The 15,477-nt window shown below is 33.1% G+C and overlaps 2 protein-coding genes across 2 annotated transcripts in view; one reads left to right on the top strand and one right to left on the bottom strand.

The window, feature by feature from the left end:
- LOC141455690 (uncharacterized) overlaps nucleotides 1-15,477 on the bottom strand; it is a 176,844-nt gene that overhangs the window by 90,610 nt on the left and 70,757 nt on the right. The window lies entirely within an intron of this gene.
- Nucleotides 9,354-10,698, top strand: LOC141455691 (uncharacterized). The gene is made up of 2 exons (XM_074130953.1): nucleotides 9,354-9,619; nucleotides 9,935-10,698. Exons 1-2 carry the CDS (start codon nucleotides 9,560-9,562, stop codon nucleotides 10,205-10,207), a joined length of 333 nt encoding a protein of 110 aa, XP_073987054.1. The 5' UTR covers nucleotides 9,354-9,559; the 3' UTR covers nucleotides 10,208-10,698.

The following is a 15,477-nucleotide window of genomic DNA, read 5'->3' as shown; positions in this document are numbered from 1 at the left end:
TCATCACTTATTAAGTAATCAAGTGCAACAGAAACGACAACAAAAACATTTCTCTCCTCTTTTATTTAATTATTGTTATTAATGTTGTAATTCTCCATATTTTTATTTTGTCCAATAAATCAAGAGCCACCACGTGGTAATACTTTGTTGTTATTGTTAGAACAATTGCTGGTCTTATGTTAGGATAATGGAAACTGAACGGACAAATAACATGGTTTCTCCATTAGCTAGAAGAAATGCGTTCTTTCTAGAAATTGTAAAAATGTTTATCCAGTAATATTATTATTCCATTCAAACCATTTCTTTTAATTGAATTTATGAATAATAATTTTCATTCGATTACTAACCTTTTCTATTTAATTAAAGAAATAATAAAAAATATATATTAGTAGCAGAAAATTAAGTATAACTGTGGTGAACTGGTTTCAGAAGTGAAAAAAACGCTTTCTGGCATCAAACCAAGAATGGTCTCAAATCATACATCAAAGTAATAACTTTATTTTTAGGAAATGTTCGTAAAGTAAAATAAACAAACGGAAGTAAACAAACAGAAAAGTAAATAGATTAAACAAACACTTTAGGATGTAGAAAAAGACAAGAAATGAGTTATTTAACTGAGTAAAACTAATTTAGACTTACTTCTAGAATACATAATAATTGAATGTAGAAAGTACAAGCTTTCAAAAAAAAGAAAAGTAATGCGGCCAATAAATTGAATTAGATTTTTTTCCATTTCCGTTTGGTCCGAGAGTGTAGTGTCATTGTTTTAGTGAATAGTCACCAAAAACAACCTGTGTAATGGGTATCTCGGAAAGGGATTAGCGTATTGGATTTCCACGCGGAGGTCCTGGGCTAGAATCCAGTTGCTGACCTTTAGATTTTCTCTACCTAGGAGCTTCTTACAGCTCACTGTCCCGATGATGGTCAGGGTTGTCAGTAACAAGAGAACACTGTCCTAAGGCTGGCAGTGCACTGAAAAAAAAAAGCTCCGGGCGCCAATAATCTCAGTTGTGGATGCGTCTTAAATCATTAAATAAAATAAAATAAAATAATTAATGAGAATCAATCATTTCCTTTTCCTCCCAGAGTGTATTTTAAAAAATTAACTTTTAATGAAGGTTTTTAATTAAAAAAATACATATCTAAATACAAATTTGATGAAGAACTATCGTCAAGTTCTTCAACACAAGAGAACCATCAAGTTTTCCTTCAAGTTTGAAAAAACTAATTTATTAAAATAACATCACAGAGGCTGCCTTAATCAATAAATATGATTGAATGAATCAGTATAATGATTAAGATATGTAACCAAAATAAAGAAGAATTTACTGCGGTAACCAATAAATAAGAGCTAAAACCTGTCTTTGGTAAGCTTGATGAGTTACCCCTAACATAGACCAGTTCATGACCAGTGTTTTCTGGAATGCAAAAGGGACTTTTTTTTTATATATATATTGATAAGCCAGGTTTCTGGAACAAAGATGATGAGAAAAAGAAACTTGAATTGCAAAAGAAAAGAAATCAGCTTTGGGCAGGAAAATGCAAAGTGAAAAACTGAAGTATTTGAAGTGTAGGAGCGACCATCCTATTCGCTCCTTCATGGTTCTATTTCCATTTCTAAAGAAATTTGTGGATAAAAAATATTTTCAGTCAAAAATAGGCAGCTGTACGAGATATTTTAAATCTTCCAAAATCGGATTCTCAGTAAATTTTCATAATAACCATGTGTCCTGGAAATTGATCAGAATAATAATAATAAAAAATTATCACAATAAAGGAAAACTGCCTCCATAAAGTACTAACAAACATTCATAGAAAAAGTAAAGAGAAAATTTAAAATAAAGCTACAAAAACAGCAATAAAATTAATTTACATGTACATCTTCATAATCTAATATTTAAATTCTTGAATCCATTGGTATCTATACAAACAGGCAGAGCGAGCGTGATTAATAAGATTTTGACAGTTAGCAGAGTTTAAAAGCACTCTTAAATTAGGCAAAATTAAAGAACGAACACCGAGCACTCTAAATTCTGCCAAAACAGGACAAATAGCCAAAAAATGAACTATGTCCCCACTGGCCTTTAAATTGGATAGTGAGCACAACTCTACCTCCCTGTCAACCCAAGGGGTAAAATTCAAAATTGTCAAAAACCACTTTTTATGAACCTCGAATCGTATATTTTCCGATGAAGATTGAGAATAGAAAATCCGCACGATTACAATAATTCTCATGGCGAGTAACAGAATGTAAAGCGCAAATATTGAGCTAAACTAAATCTGTTCTTTGTTCCGGTTATTTTAGCACAAGGATTAAAGAGAGAGAGCAATTAAAATCCCAAGCCCAGTATCTAAAGATATTTCATGAACATAAGCTTTAACAGATTAAACAAAAAGAAAAGCTCAGACCTTCTGTAAGCAGGATGTTATTTTCAAGAGTTGGTTTGTTATAAATTATTCATTAATTTTCCATTTCTTTTCCAGTTGACTGGAAAAGTTTAATTAGTAAATCTCCTCGAGATTTCCACGGTAAATTACACTTTTTTAAAATTATTAATTATTACTCGTTTCTAGTGTAAAGAAGTCTTAAGATTATCAAGGGAGCAATTAAATCTCCGATCTTATCAAACATTCTCTGACCTGTTATCACAATATTAATAATGTTTATTTCTACAATAACTGTTACTCTCTTGCTTACAGCAATAAAAATCTGAAGGATTAACCAAATTGATCTTCAACCTCATAAAGTTCGTCTCGTTTTATTCCAATTATTGGTAGGATGAGATCAATTGAACTAATAGTGTGGCTGTGTTATGGACACGGTCGTGTGTTGTACGTGAATACGTTTCCGAAACGGGTTATATTTTTTATATAAAATATTTTTATTTATGTTGAAATCAAGAAAACCAAATCGACGATCGAACACAATCTACGCCTATACAGTCCGTTGTCGATGTAGAAGCGATTTCAACTGCCCCAGCTGCAGATGTGCAGTTGATCCGCTCGGCCGCATTCATTCTTTTACATTCCCGGCACAGCTTGACTCGGTCATATGGTAATTTATTATTACCATTCGATTGTTCTTGAGAGGCCCTTTCCAACCGTTCTGTATTTGGTTTTGGCTTTTCGACGCGTATAGGCTGATATTATATTGTTTTATTCTAACACCTTATTATATTCACTGTCACTATTTTACACTAATGTTTTATATACAATCGATAGATTGTGACTTCCAGCTGACGATTAAAACTTAAACGAACGTCGTAGCTTCTCCGAGTCACAAGTTATACTAATTGCAAATCTCGATACGCAGCAAAATGATCTCAAAATGGCGGCGCTTCCCCCTTCACCGCGCGCGATGCGTCACAGTCCTCGCTTATCGTAATGAATTCTTTGATCCTTTAGCTATCCAGTGGTCTAATTTAATTTTGGATGTAGACGATAGATTCGAAACTATAATGCCAAACTGTATCCCCCGATTTTGTTATCATTAGGTTTTTTGGATTGCCTCCATATGATAGCAAATTTTAAAGACGTATTCACGTCAAAAAGTTTTACCAAATTAAATTACCTACAAATGGAATCAAAACAGATTGAAAATTATTCTTTTTAAAAAGTAAAGTATATTTTTTAATATTCTTAAATTGAAATTAGATCTTTTTTTGCTTTTTCATTATGAAATGGTGTCTTTTTTCTTCTGGCTTCTTTTTATGAACACAAGTTATACAATCAAGGAAATTACTATGCATTGAGAAAGAAGACATGCTTTTCTGTGATTTAAAAGAGGAGTAAATTGTACTTTTACTCTGTAATTTTCACTGAAATAAAAACACAAAAAGTCAACATTTTTCTTTACTAAAAACTATATTTTCTTCCCCCCTATAAATTTTGGTTTTAATAATATATTGGGACTTTGTCGTGATAACTGTGATTGTAAGAAATTGACGTTTGTTTTTCTACAATTCCAGATCAGCTAAGAAAGAAAAGAGAAACAGAAGTAAAAGTACCGTACTTTCATAAATATCTCTTTATATAATAATTAATATTTACATAATTCTTTTTTTTTATCATGCCCAAGCGGAGGAGGTCTTGACATTGTAAGAGTATCGCACGATATTAAAAACACGTGAGTAATACCTACACGTGACTCCGTTGGAAAAACAGTTTTGCACTTTTTACTCAAGAGAAATTTTTTTTTTAGATATTTATAGCTCCAGTTATTTGTAGATAATTTCATTATTCATTCCAGAAAAGAAGACACTAAGCAAAGAATATAATATATATAACTCCTGAGTAATAACTGGAACAGTTAATTAAACTCCCTTGTTTTTATAAGGTTATAAAAGGTAACTGTAGCTGGGTTCAATCAATACTTCCGGCAGTAAATGCTGTTCGCTAGGGGATAGCATTTTAAATAATTTAAGGAAACATTCACTAAAGGTTCACGTTTATACAGTTAGTGTAATTAAAGATAAACTGACAGCTAGGACCCTTGTCTTTATTAGTCTTAAACCTCCTTATGTCTTACAAAGAAAATTACTGAAAATTGTTGTAAATTCTGGCGTGTGTCTTTCGGCTAATTTTATCTTGTTGCGATTCTGTTAAAAAAACTTTCTGTAAGTTGGAATCCAGACAGAACTAGAAGAGGCGTACTAAGTGGGTGCTAAAATATACACTTTAGGTCGAGGTAGCGTACACATTTTGGCCAACCTCGTAATCTCTAATCTTCTCCGAGGACTAGCTACCAAAAATCTAACAATCTTCAACCTCTTGCTCTTTAAAGAACTTCTTCAGCTTAGAACTCCTCGATCCCGATTGGACTAAAGTTAGTCTCATACCTATCTTTAGACTTATACTTTATTGATATTCTTCTCCTTATTCTTTCACTTGTCTTCGCAGATTATCGCGTTGTAAAAAGAGAAAGTCGTGATCGTATCTAACTTTAAAACTAATTTTGAAACTTAAGCTTCACGGAAACGATCAATAAATATTCTTTGACTTTTCACAATTTAATACAAGAAACATATTTCTAAATATAATTTTTGCCTGGCTACAAAGAATTATTTACTTTATTTATATTATAGTAATATTCGCAGACATAACCGAATACATAAATCGCTTTCTTGATATATTATACAGTATCAAAATAAGAAAAATGGACTGAAATATAATAAATCATTTTATTGAATGGTTTGCAGCATATAATTGATATGTATTTCTAGTTTTGTTGCATTCTGTCAGTATAAATTGCTGTAACATGTTACTAATGTTCAATTTGGACCGGATATGTATAAGTTTTACTTGATGCTTTGTAGTTTGGTGAACCCATTTCACAGATTGTCGTGTGTGTACTCTTTTCTGAATTACAACTCTCAATTCAATTTACATTCATGCAATTAATGAAAATCTGGTATGGAGATTCACAAAGTTCTAACTTGCTTTTCTCTTTAAAGTTATAGTTTTACCTTTAAATTTTTTATCAAAACTGAATAAAAGCTGTTGTACATGGTGTTCGATCCTCGAAGGGATGTGCGGCCCCCCGGCCTAGAATTTATCTTTTGGCACAGCATTGTCCGGTTGGCAGCAATGGAGAAGACAACGGAGAGGGGGCTCCAGCGTGTGCCTGGGAGCTCGAGCCAGTTGCCCTTGGGCTTCTCAGGTGAGTATAGGGGCGTATACGCATATCAGTCTTGTCTGCAGTTCAGCCATCTTTTGTCTTGTGGCACGTCGGCAGGCGTATGTGTCTAGTGAGATTTTGTGCCTCTAAAGTCTACTCTGGTCATGACCATGATATATTATTTAGACTCTAGGACCTTGTATAATTTGTATCTTACTTGGTAAATATATAAAATTTTATTGTATTTGTCTCAATCATTTAAGGTATTCTGAGTGTCGGTGGCGTCCCCACCCTTCCCTTTCCTTTAGGAGTTTTATTTTATTTGACCTCTTCCAAAGACTCTTCACATGGGCTGGTCGTCAAATACTGCACAAAAAAGCTTAATATATTGATCATTTTTTCCTACAAAAGTGAAAATTACCAAATTTTCTTTAAAATAAAGAATAATCCTTGTCTATTGGTGTAAAATGTTTGTTTTTTTTTTGCAACAACGTAGATGAAATAGATTTTGTGAAAAACTTTGCCAAAAATGGGCGCAAAATACAATGAAATCTTTTTGAATTTGAATTATATTATTGTATATTCGCAATGTTATGAAATCATTGAAGTAACGAGGTTAAACATGTAAATTGCAATTAGAAGATAGATACATAATTAACTGCATGTCAACTAATTTAGGTTTGACAGCAACAACAGCTACCAGCAGCAAACCTCAGATGACATTGCACAATCAACCATTACGATATTCCAGAAAAGTTGATCCAAATTATTGTACTCAATACTCAAACTGAGTGGCTCAGCTTAGCCAAAATTTTGTGCGAAAAGAAAACTTAACTAGTGGTTTTGTAACTCAATTTCATTATTCAAATGCAGCTTTTGTTAGTAAGCTTTTCGAATAAATGGTCCACTTAAAAGTTTTTCAGTATACATATTTGACGTGAAGTCCCAACTTTCGCTGTGGATCTGGGCATAAGTCCCGACATTATCCATTGTTGATTGAACTTATATTATGAAATAAGGACGTCCCAATTAGTAACTATCAGTCCTGCTCCAATAATGATAATTTGACATTAAAAATCACTTTTTCCTGACAATCTAGGTCGCAATTCCGACTGTTTCATGAACTTATATTTTGGAAATAAGGACGACCCAGTTAGTAACAATCTGTCCTGCTCCCATAATGATAATTTAACATTAAAAATCACTTTTTCCTGACAATCTAGGTCGCGATTCCGACTGTTTACATTGTTTTTTGAACTTATATTATGAAATAAGGACGACCCAGTTAGTAACAATCTGTCCTGCTCCCATAATGATAATTTGACTTTTACCATTGTTTTTTGAAACACTCGTAGTTTAATTTTTCCTTTTTAATTACATGCTTTTCGAACGATTGGATAAATGGCAATTTGTTCAAGCTTAACTTAAGCTTTGTCTGATAACAAGTGAGTAAATATATTATTGTATTTTTGTGCTTTTGTTTAGATTTATTGTCTTTTGCAAACTTTTGTAGCGATTTTATTTAAACATCGTTTAAGAATGCTTACTGTTTGATTTTATCCATCCTAGCGTGAATATATCCAGGGACACATTATTAATTAATTAATTAATTAAGTACCAGGCGCCACAGTAGCCGAGCGGTTAGAGGCGAGACCTGTAAAGCTAATATGTATTGTGGTAATGGGTTCGATTCCCGGTCTTAAGGCCTTGGATTTTATTTAATGGTTAATAAAAGAAATTTTTCAGTAAAGTATGTTTGCTAGTGGGCCTCCGTCCACGACACCTAATTGGTAGTTGGACGTTAAGCCCCGCCTGAAAAAAAAAATAGGCAATTACTTTACTTTACTCTTAATTAAGTACCTAATGTGGTAATTTGACTTCTCAGCTACTGCAGTACGACTATTCTGTTACCTGAGAAATTTGTTTGTGAACAATAATGCTACCTGTAAAATATAGGGACCAGAAAATAAATGTAGGAGAGTAAGCTATTTTCACAGACTAAAAAACATCTATTCGCTAAATTCTTTTCAAAAGTGAATAGCGAAGTAAAAGAAAACATATAAGATGAGATACTAGATGTATTTATGCAGAATGCTGAATAATGTAGAAGACATGCTCCAAGTAACAACGATAACAAACTTTGGTTTTTTAAATGTAATAAAAAGAAATCGCACAGCTTTTAATGACATCAATAGGAAATAATAAATATAATATATTTATTAGTTAATGAGGAATTCCTCATACAGAGTGCTAAAAGGAAATATCATTTCCTGATCATCATTTCCTAAATTTAGTAAAAATATTTAAGTAAAAATTTAATGAAGACCTTTCAGATCTTGATTTTACTCACTAGTGATGATATAATAATCCGGTTATTACAAGGAAGCAGATATATTATGTTGGTTTAAATGGCGAACATTGCATTGAAGTGGTATATACACCCTCATGTACATCCTCACACACACACAGACACAAAAACCTCATTCCTATTTTCCGGACTAATTCCAACTTGGCTCATGGTTTACTTTCTCACGTACACGAGCTTAAACTTCAGCCCAACATAATCCTATGCCACAAGGTAAAGGGATTATATCATTCAATAGAACGTGTTCATTTCGTGCCTTAACTGCTTCAGTTTCTGTATTACTTTGAATATAGAATTAATATTACTTAAAATTAGTCGAATCAAATAAACTAAAACGCTTGTATTCAAACAGTAAAAAGTTGACAAAAAAGTGAATTAATGAATGAAAATATAATTTTATTCTAGGATTCATAGGACATTCCAAAATCTCCAAGGATCTCCAATCCAGAGACTTCCTAAACACATATCTGGAATTTCGATTACCTGGTACAAAAGAAACAAGCAAAATTCCTTGTTTTCTTCTTAAATTTATGCATCTCACGTGTCCAGTGACACGTGTAACATCTCCAGTTTTACAATTCTAAAACATTACGCATGCGCCAAACCTACAGAATCCTAAAAAAATTGTTATATTTCATTAATTTTTATTTCCATTATTTTACATAATGTTTTACGAGCCATTAAACTTGTTGAATATCACAAATAATTCCTCACTGAATCAGCGACTGTAGGATGAAATGGTAACATCAGTATGAAGTCTAAATCATTAAACCAGAGGATGCCAAACCGCGGGCCGCTTGTGGCACGCCTTGAATAATTTTATGGCCCGCAAGATTCATTCTCATTAACAAAATTTATTTATAATCTCCAAACATGAAAGAATGATTTACAATGTGATGATGAACTAAAACATATTTATAATTCCAGTAAAACTAATGATGATTTCGAATTAACATACTTTGTATTATTAACTTCCTTTTATAATGAGGCAGAGAAAGTGAAATGGAAAATACAAGTTTTTACAAAAGGCCAAGAAAATTTAGGTAATTCTATTTTTATCACGCTCCAATTGTTTTGTAAGATAATTAACAATTTATATTTATTTCTAAAATTTAAATACAAACTAAATTTACTAAATTCCAAATGTTTATCTCATCCTAAATATACCAAAAAGAAATGCTGAAATATTTACTGTCTACATTTGTTACACCAGGCGCCACGGTAGCCGAACGGTTAAGAGGCGAGGTGACCTGCAAAGCTAATATACATTGTGGTACTGGGTTCGATTCCAGGTCTTGGTCATTGAATTTTATCTAATGGTTAAATGAGAAATAGTAAAGTAAGTTTGCTAGTTGCCTCCATCCATGACACCTAATTGGCAGTTGGACGTTAAGCCCCACCTGAAAAAATAGGCGAATACTTTACTTTACTTTTTACTTACATTTGTTACACCAATTTGTTCGTTAGTTTTTGTAATGTTCTGCCCAAAAAAGTCAAGATAAATCATATAACTGAAGATTGTCCGTGATGATAAGGTGGTGATAAAGAAACAGAATTACTGTTTGCTGTATATTAGAATGCAGTTAGCTGTCTATATTATATACTTTCTGACAACAGAACTGCATAAAATGATTTCTGTAAGTAAAAAGTTTTTCAATTCCGAGCAATTAACAATTAATTCCCTAGCTTTAATTCCCAAATTATTCTTCAAACACTGGAATAATTACATTTAATTTTCCCTTTTAGAAAAGTTATATTTTACAATCGAAATTGAGGTCACAAAAACACGAAATAGAAGGGGCATTTTTTGTTTCTTTGTTCAACCCGAATTCACTGAGAATCTGAACAAAAGAAAGATTAGTCTGCGGTCGCAAAGAGAATTTCCAGTAAGAGATGGTCCTTGTAAATATGTTTTATATCGAGATTTTGTTTTAATAATATAATTCTTTCAGGTAAAAGGTCTTCTGATTTTTACTTTTTTGCTGGGACTGGTGTGCAGCTTTGGAATAGTGATGGGACAGAATGTGGAGGAGTTTGGGGATGATAAGCAGCCGGCTCCTGCGGCTAATGGAGATGGCGGTGAAGAGGCTGGGAGTGAAGAGTCGACCGTGGCAGAAGAACCAAATCAACCGTCGCCAACATTAACAAAGACATTGCTGGGCTCGGGTATTGAATTTGTTAAAGAAGGGGTGAGAAAGGTGGTAAAAAGTCGTCAGAATTCGTAGAGTAAATATAAAATTGTAGTAAAATTCTGGTAGTGTTGAAATTCATTTGCGAAGTTCGTCTGAGATTTTTTTTCCCCCTGAATTCTGATGTACTTGAACAATGGAGCTTGAACCTGATGTCTATCTAAGAAGTTACATTCAAGAATAAAGATAGCAAAAATGAGAGCTGTTGGAAATGGCGTGTTGATGAAAAGGTAATTAACTAAAGTTAGAAATGATGGTACATGTAAAGGAATGAATAGAAGAAAGATTTTTCGTGACTTAAATGGATTACTTAGCGGTAAGTGAAATGGATTGGCTCGTGGAGAACCAGGGTTCGGAATTCTCAGCTACAGTAACTAGAACATACTGAAAATACAATGTTAGTAACAGAAAACAAGGAAATTCTAGTAAACCCAATGAAGATTTCGTATTTTTCCCTTTTTTCTGCATCTCTACATCCAAAACTAGCCGACCTAATATGTAGAACATACGCTTGGCGTGAAAATACAATGTTAGTAACAGAATACAAGAAAATTACAGTAAACCTAATGAAGATTTCCTATTTTTCCCTTTTTTCTGCATCTCTACATCCAAAACTAGCCGACCTAATGTGTAGAACATACGCTTGGCGTGAAAATACAATGTTAGTAACAGAAAACAAGGAAATTCCAGTAAACCCAATGAAGATTTCGTATTTTTCCCTTTTTTCTGCATCTCTACATCCAAAACTAGCCGACCTAATGTGTAGAACATACGCTTGGCGTGAAAATACAATGTTAGTAACAGAAAACAAGGAAATTCTAGTAAACCCAATGAAGATTTCGTATTTTTCCCTTTTTTCTGCATTACCACATCCAAAACTAGCCGACCTAATGTGTATAAAACACGTTTGGCATAAAAATACAATGTTAGTAACAGAAAACAAGGAAATTCCAGTAAACCCAATGAAGATTTCGTATTTTTCCCTTTTTTCTGCATCTCTACATCCAAAACTAGCCGACCTAATGTGTAGAACAAACGCTTGGCGTGAAAATACAATGTTAGTAACAGAAAACAAGGCAATTCTAGTAAACCCAATGAAGATTTCGTATTTTTCCCTTTTTTCTGCATCTCTACATCCAAAACTAGCCGACCTAATGTGTAGAACATACGCTTGGCGTGAAAATACAATGTTAGTAACAGAAAACAAGGAAATTCCAGTAAACCCAATGAAGATTTCGTATTTTTCCCTTTTTTCTGCATCTCTACATCCAAAACTAGCCGACCTAATGTGTAGAACATACGCTTGGCGTGAAAATACAATGTTAGTAACAGAAAACAAGGAAATTCTAGTAAACCCAATGAAGATTTCCTATTTTTCCCTTTTTTCTGCATTACCACATCCAAAACTAGCCGACCTAATGTGTAGAACATACGCTTGGCGTGAAAATACAATGTTAGTAACAGAAAACAAGGAAATTCCAGTAAACCCAATGAAGATTTCGTATTTTTCCCTTTTTTCTGCATCTCTACATCCAAAACTAGCCGACCTAATGTGTAGAACATACGCTTGGCGTGAAAATACAATGTTAGTAACAGAATACAAGAAAATTACAGTAAACCTAATGAAGATTTCCTATTTTTCCCTTTTTTCTGCATCTCTACATCCAAAACTAGCCGACCTAATGTGTAGAACATACGCTTGGCGTGAAAATACAATGTTAGTAACAGAAAACAAGGAAATTCCAGTAAACCCAATGAAGATTTCGTATTTTTCCCTTTTTTCTGCATCTCTACATCCAAAACTAGCCGACCTAATGTGTAGAACATACGCTTGGCGTGAAAATACAATGTTAGTAACAGAAAACAAGGAAATTCTAGTAAACCCAATGAAGATTTCGTATTTTTCCCTTTTTTCTGCATTACCACATCCAAAACTAGCCGACCTAATGTGTATAAAACACGTTTGGCATAAAAATACAATGTTAGTAACAGAAAACAAGGAAATTCCAGTAAACCCAATGAAGATTTCGTATTTTTCCCTTTTTTCTGCATCTCTACATCCAAAACTAGCCGACCTAATGTGTAGAACAAACGCTTGGCGTGAAAATACAATGTTAGTAACAGAAAACAAGGCAATTCTAGTAAACCCAATGAAGATTTCGTATTTTTCCCTTTTTTCTGCATCTCTACATCCAAAACTAGCCGACCTAATGTGTAGAACATACGCTTGGCGTGAAAATACAATGTTAGTAACAGAAAACAAGGAAATTCCAGTAAACCCAATGAAGATTTCGTATTTTTCCCTTTTTTCTGCATCTCTACATCCAAAACTAGCCGACCTAATGTGTAGAACATACGCTTGGCGTGAAAATACAATGTTAGTAACAGAAAACAAGGAAATTCTAGTAAACCCAATGAAGATTTCCTATTTTTCCCTTTTTTCTGCATTACCACATCCAAAACTAGCCGACCTAATGTGTATAAAACACGTTTGGCATAAAAATACAATGTTAGTAACAGAAAACAAGGAAATTCCAGCAAACCCAATGAAGATTTCGTATTTTTCCCTTTTTTCTGCATCTCTACATCCAAAACTAGCCGACCTAATGTGTAGAACATACGCTTGGCGTAAAAATACAATGTTAGTAACAGAAAACAAGGAAATTCTAGTAAACCCAATGAAGATTTCCTATTTTTCCCTTTTTTCTGCATCTCTACATCCAAAACTAGCCGACCTAATGTGTAGAACATACGCTTGGCGTGAAAATACAATGTTAGTAACAGAAAATAAGGAAATTCCAGTAAACCCAATGAAGATTTCGTATTTTTCCCTTTTTTCTGCATCTCTACATCCAAAACTAGCCGACCTAATGTGTAGAACATACGCTTGGCGTAAAAATACAATGTTAGTAACAGAAAACAAGGAAATTCTAGTAAACCCAATGAAGATTTCCTATTTTTCCCTTTTTTCTGCATCTCTACATCCAAAACTAGCCGACCTAATGTGTAGAACATACGCTTGGCGTGAAAATACAATGTTAGTAACAGAAAACAAGGAAATTCCAGTAAACCCAATGAAGATTTCGTATTTTTCCCTTTTTTCTGCATCTCTACATCCAAAACTAGCCGACCTAATGTGTAGAACATACGCTTGGCGTGAAAATACAATGTTAGTAACAGAAAACAAGGAAATTCTAGTAAACCCAATGAAGATTTCCTATTTTTCCCTTTTTTCTGCATTACCACATCCAAAACTAGCCGACCTAATGTGTATAAAACACGTTTGGCATAAAAATACAATGTTAGTAACAGAAAACAAGGAAATTCCAGCAAACCCAATGAAGATTTCGTATTTTTCCCTTTTTTCTGCATCTCTACATCCAAAACTAGCCGACCTAATGTGTAGAACATACGCTTGGCGTAAAAATACAATGTTAGTAACAGAAAACAAGGAAATTCTAGTAAACCCAATGAAGATTTCCTATTTTTCCCTTTTTTCTGCATCTCTACATCCAAAACTAGCCGACCTAATGTGTAGAACATACGCTTGGCGTGAAAATACAATGTTAGTAACAGAAAACAAGGAAATTCCAGTAAACCCAATGAAGATTTCGTATTTTTCCCTTTTTTCTGCATCTCTACATCCAAAACTAGCCGACCTAATGTGTAGAACATACGCTTGGCGTGAAAATACAATGTTAGTAACAGAAAACAAGGAAATTCTAGTAAACCCAATGAAGATTTCGTATTTTTCCCTTTTTTCTGCATTACCACATCCAAAACTAGCCGACCTAATGTGTATAAAACACGTTTGGCATAAAAATACAATGTTAGTAACAGAAAACAAGGAAATTCCAGTAAACCCAATGAAGATTTCGTATTTTTCCCTTTTTTCTGCATCTCTACATCCAAAACTAGCCGACCTAATGTGTAGAACATACGCTTGGCGTGAAAATACAATGTTAGTAACAGAAAACAAGGAAATTCTAGTAAACCCAATGAAGATTTCCTATTTTTCCCTTTTTTCTGCATCTCTACATCCAAAACTAGCCGACCTAATGTGTAGAACAAACGCTTGGCGTGAAAATACAATGTTAGTAACAGAAAACAAGGCAATTCTAGTAAACCCAATGAAGATTTCGTATTTTTCCCTTTATTCCCAACCTCGATATCCAAAACGTAAGAGATGAACAATAACTCTCTGCAGTTGTTCAAGTAGAACATACGTATACCGTTTTTGAAAAATAAAACTGCGTATTTTTACTTTGTTTATGAATGATTGGAGAGAATTATTGTTCACGTGGGAGCGAACAATGTTCAATACGAGTAACATAATTTTAATATAAATCCATCCTTCTAGAAAAATTCTTTAGATTGAGGATGAATCCTTGGAGATTTGAAACGTTAAGAAAGTAAACATTTTATAAAATATTTGTGATTCAGTTTCCTAGCTTTGTTTACAAATCCTGAAACTTAATTCAAAACTTTAAATAAATTTTGTGTTTAGCTAATATACTAACCGAGAAACTCTACAATCGATTACTTCTTACTTATGAAAGTAAATTATTGATGGAAGTATTACGTACTATCGATCAAGATTTGTGGTAATCAATCGTGTTCACAAGTGAATACTCCGCCTCAAGAGCAAAAAAAAAAAAAAAATTTCAACGAAATTGTTCATAAAATGACACTCACTACTTTAAAAAGATCCGGATGCCTCAAATGCTGATGCGCTTTAAATTTAGAAAAAGAAAACGAAGTTTTCGCCATTGTACGGATGTAAAATTTAAAGTATCGAAATGTAGGATTAAAAGTGACGTTTTATTTGGATCAGATTCTTCCTAATTTTTTCAAAATATTTGTACAAATCTAATGGCTACCATGAAAGCAATAACTTTAAATTAAAGTAATATAATTCAATTAACTAACTAATAAGGTGCTAAACAGGAAGTAAATCCAGAATAGATAAGCTGGATTTACTAAACATTTATTCATAATGAATCCATTTATTCTGGTAATAAGAAAAAAAAATCTATTTTCACTCTATCATAGGACGTCATCCATCACCTAGCTTGCACCAACTTTCAAGTTATTATCGCGAGCTTTTCAATATTCATCAGTTTCTCTTTTAAAATTCTATTCTGCTCTTAATATCTCTCCTCACGGGGAGTATTAATTCTATTAACAACAGCTTTTATTAAAAATTTAAATTTTGTTTGAACGGATAAATATTTCTTTCTTTTAGTCAGTCATTGATTTCCATAAATATTGAATTGCTTTTTTGTTATGCTGAGGCTGGAGCACAA

The sequence above is a fragment of the Rhodnius prolixus genome, unplaced genomic scaffold (genome assembly GCF_049639745.1).
Source record: "Rhodnius prolixus isolate KJV_2025 unplaced genomic scaffold, Rpr scaffold_4, whole genome shotgun sequence".
Lineage (NCBI taxonomy): Eukaryota > Metazoa > Arthropoda > Insecta > Hemiptera > Reduviidae > Rhodnius > Rhodnius prolixus.
Note: the sequence above shows the minus strand (reverse complement) of the source record. Positions and strands in the feature narration are given on the sequence as shown.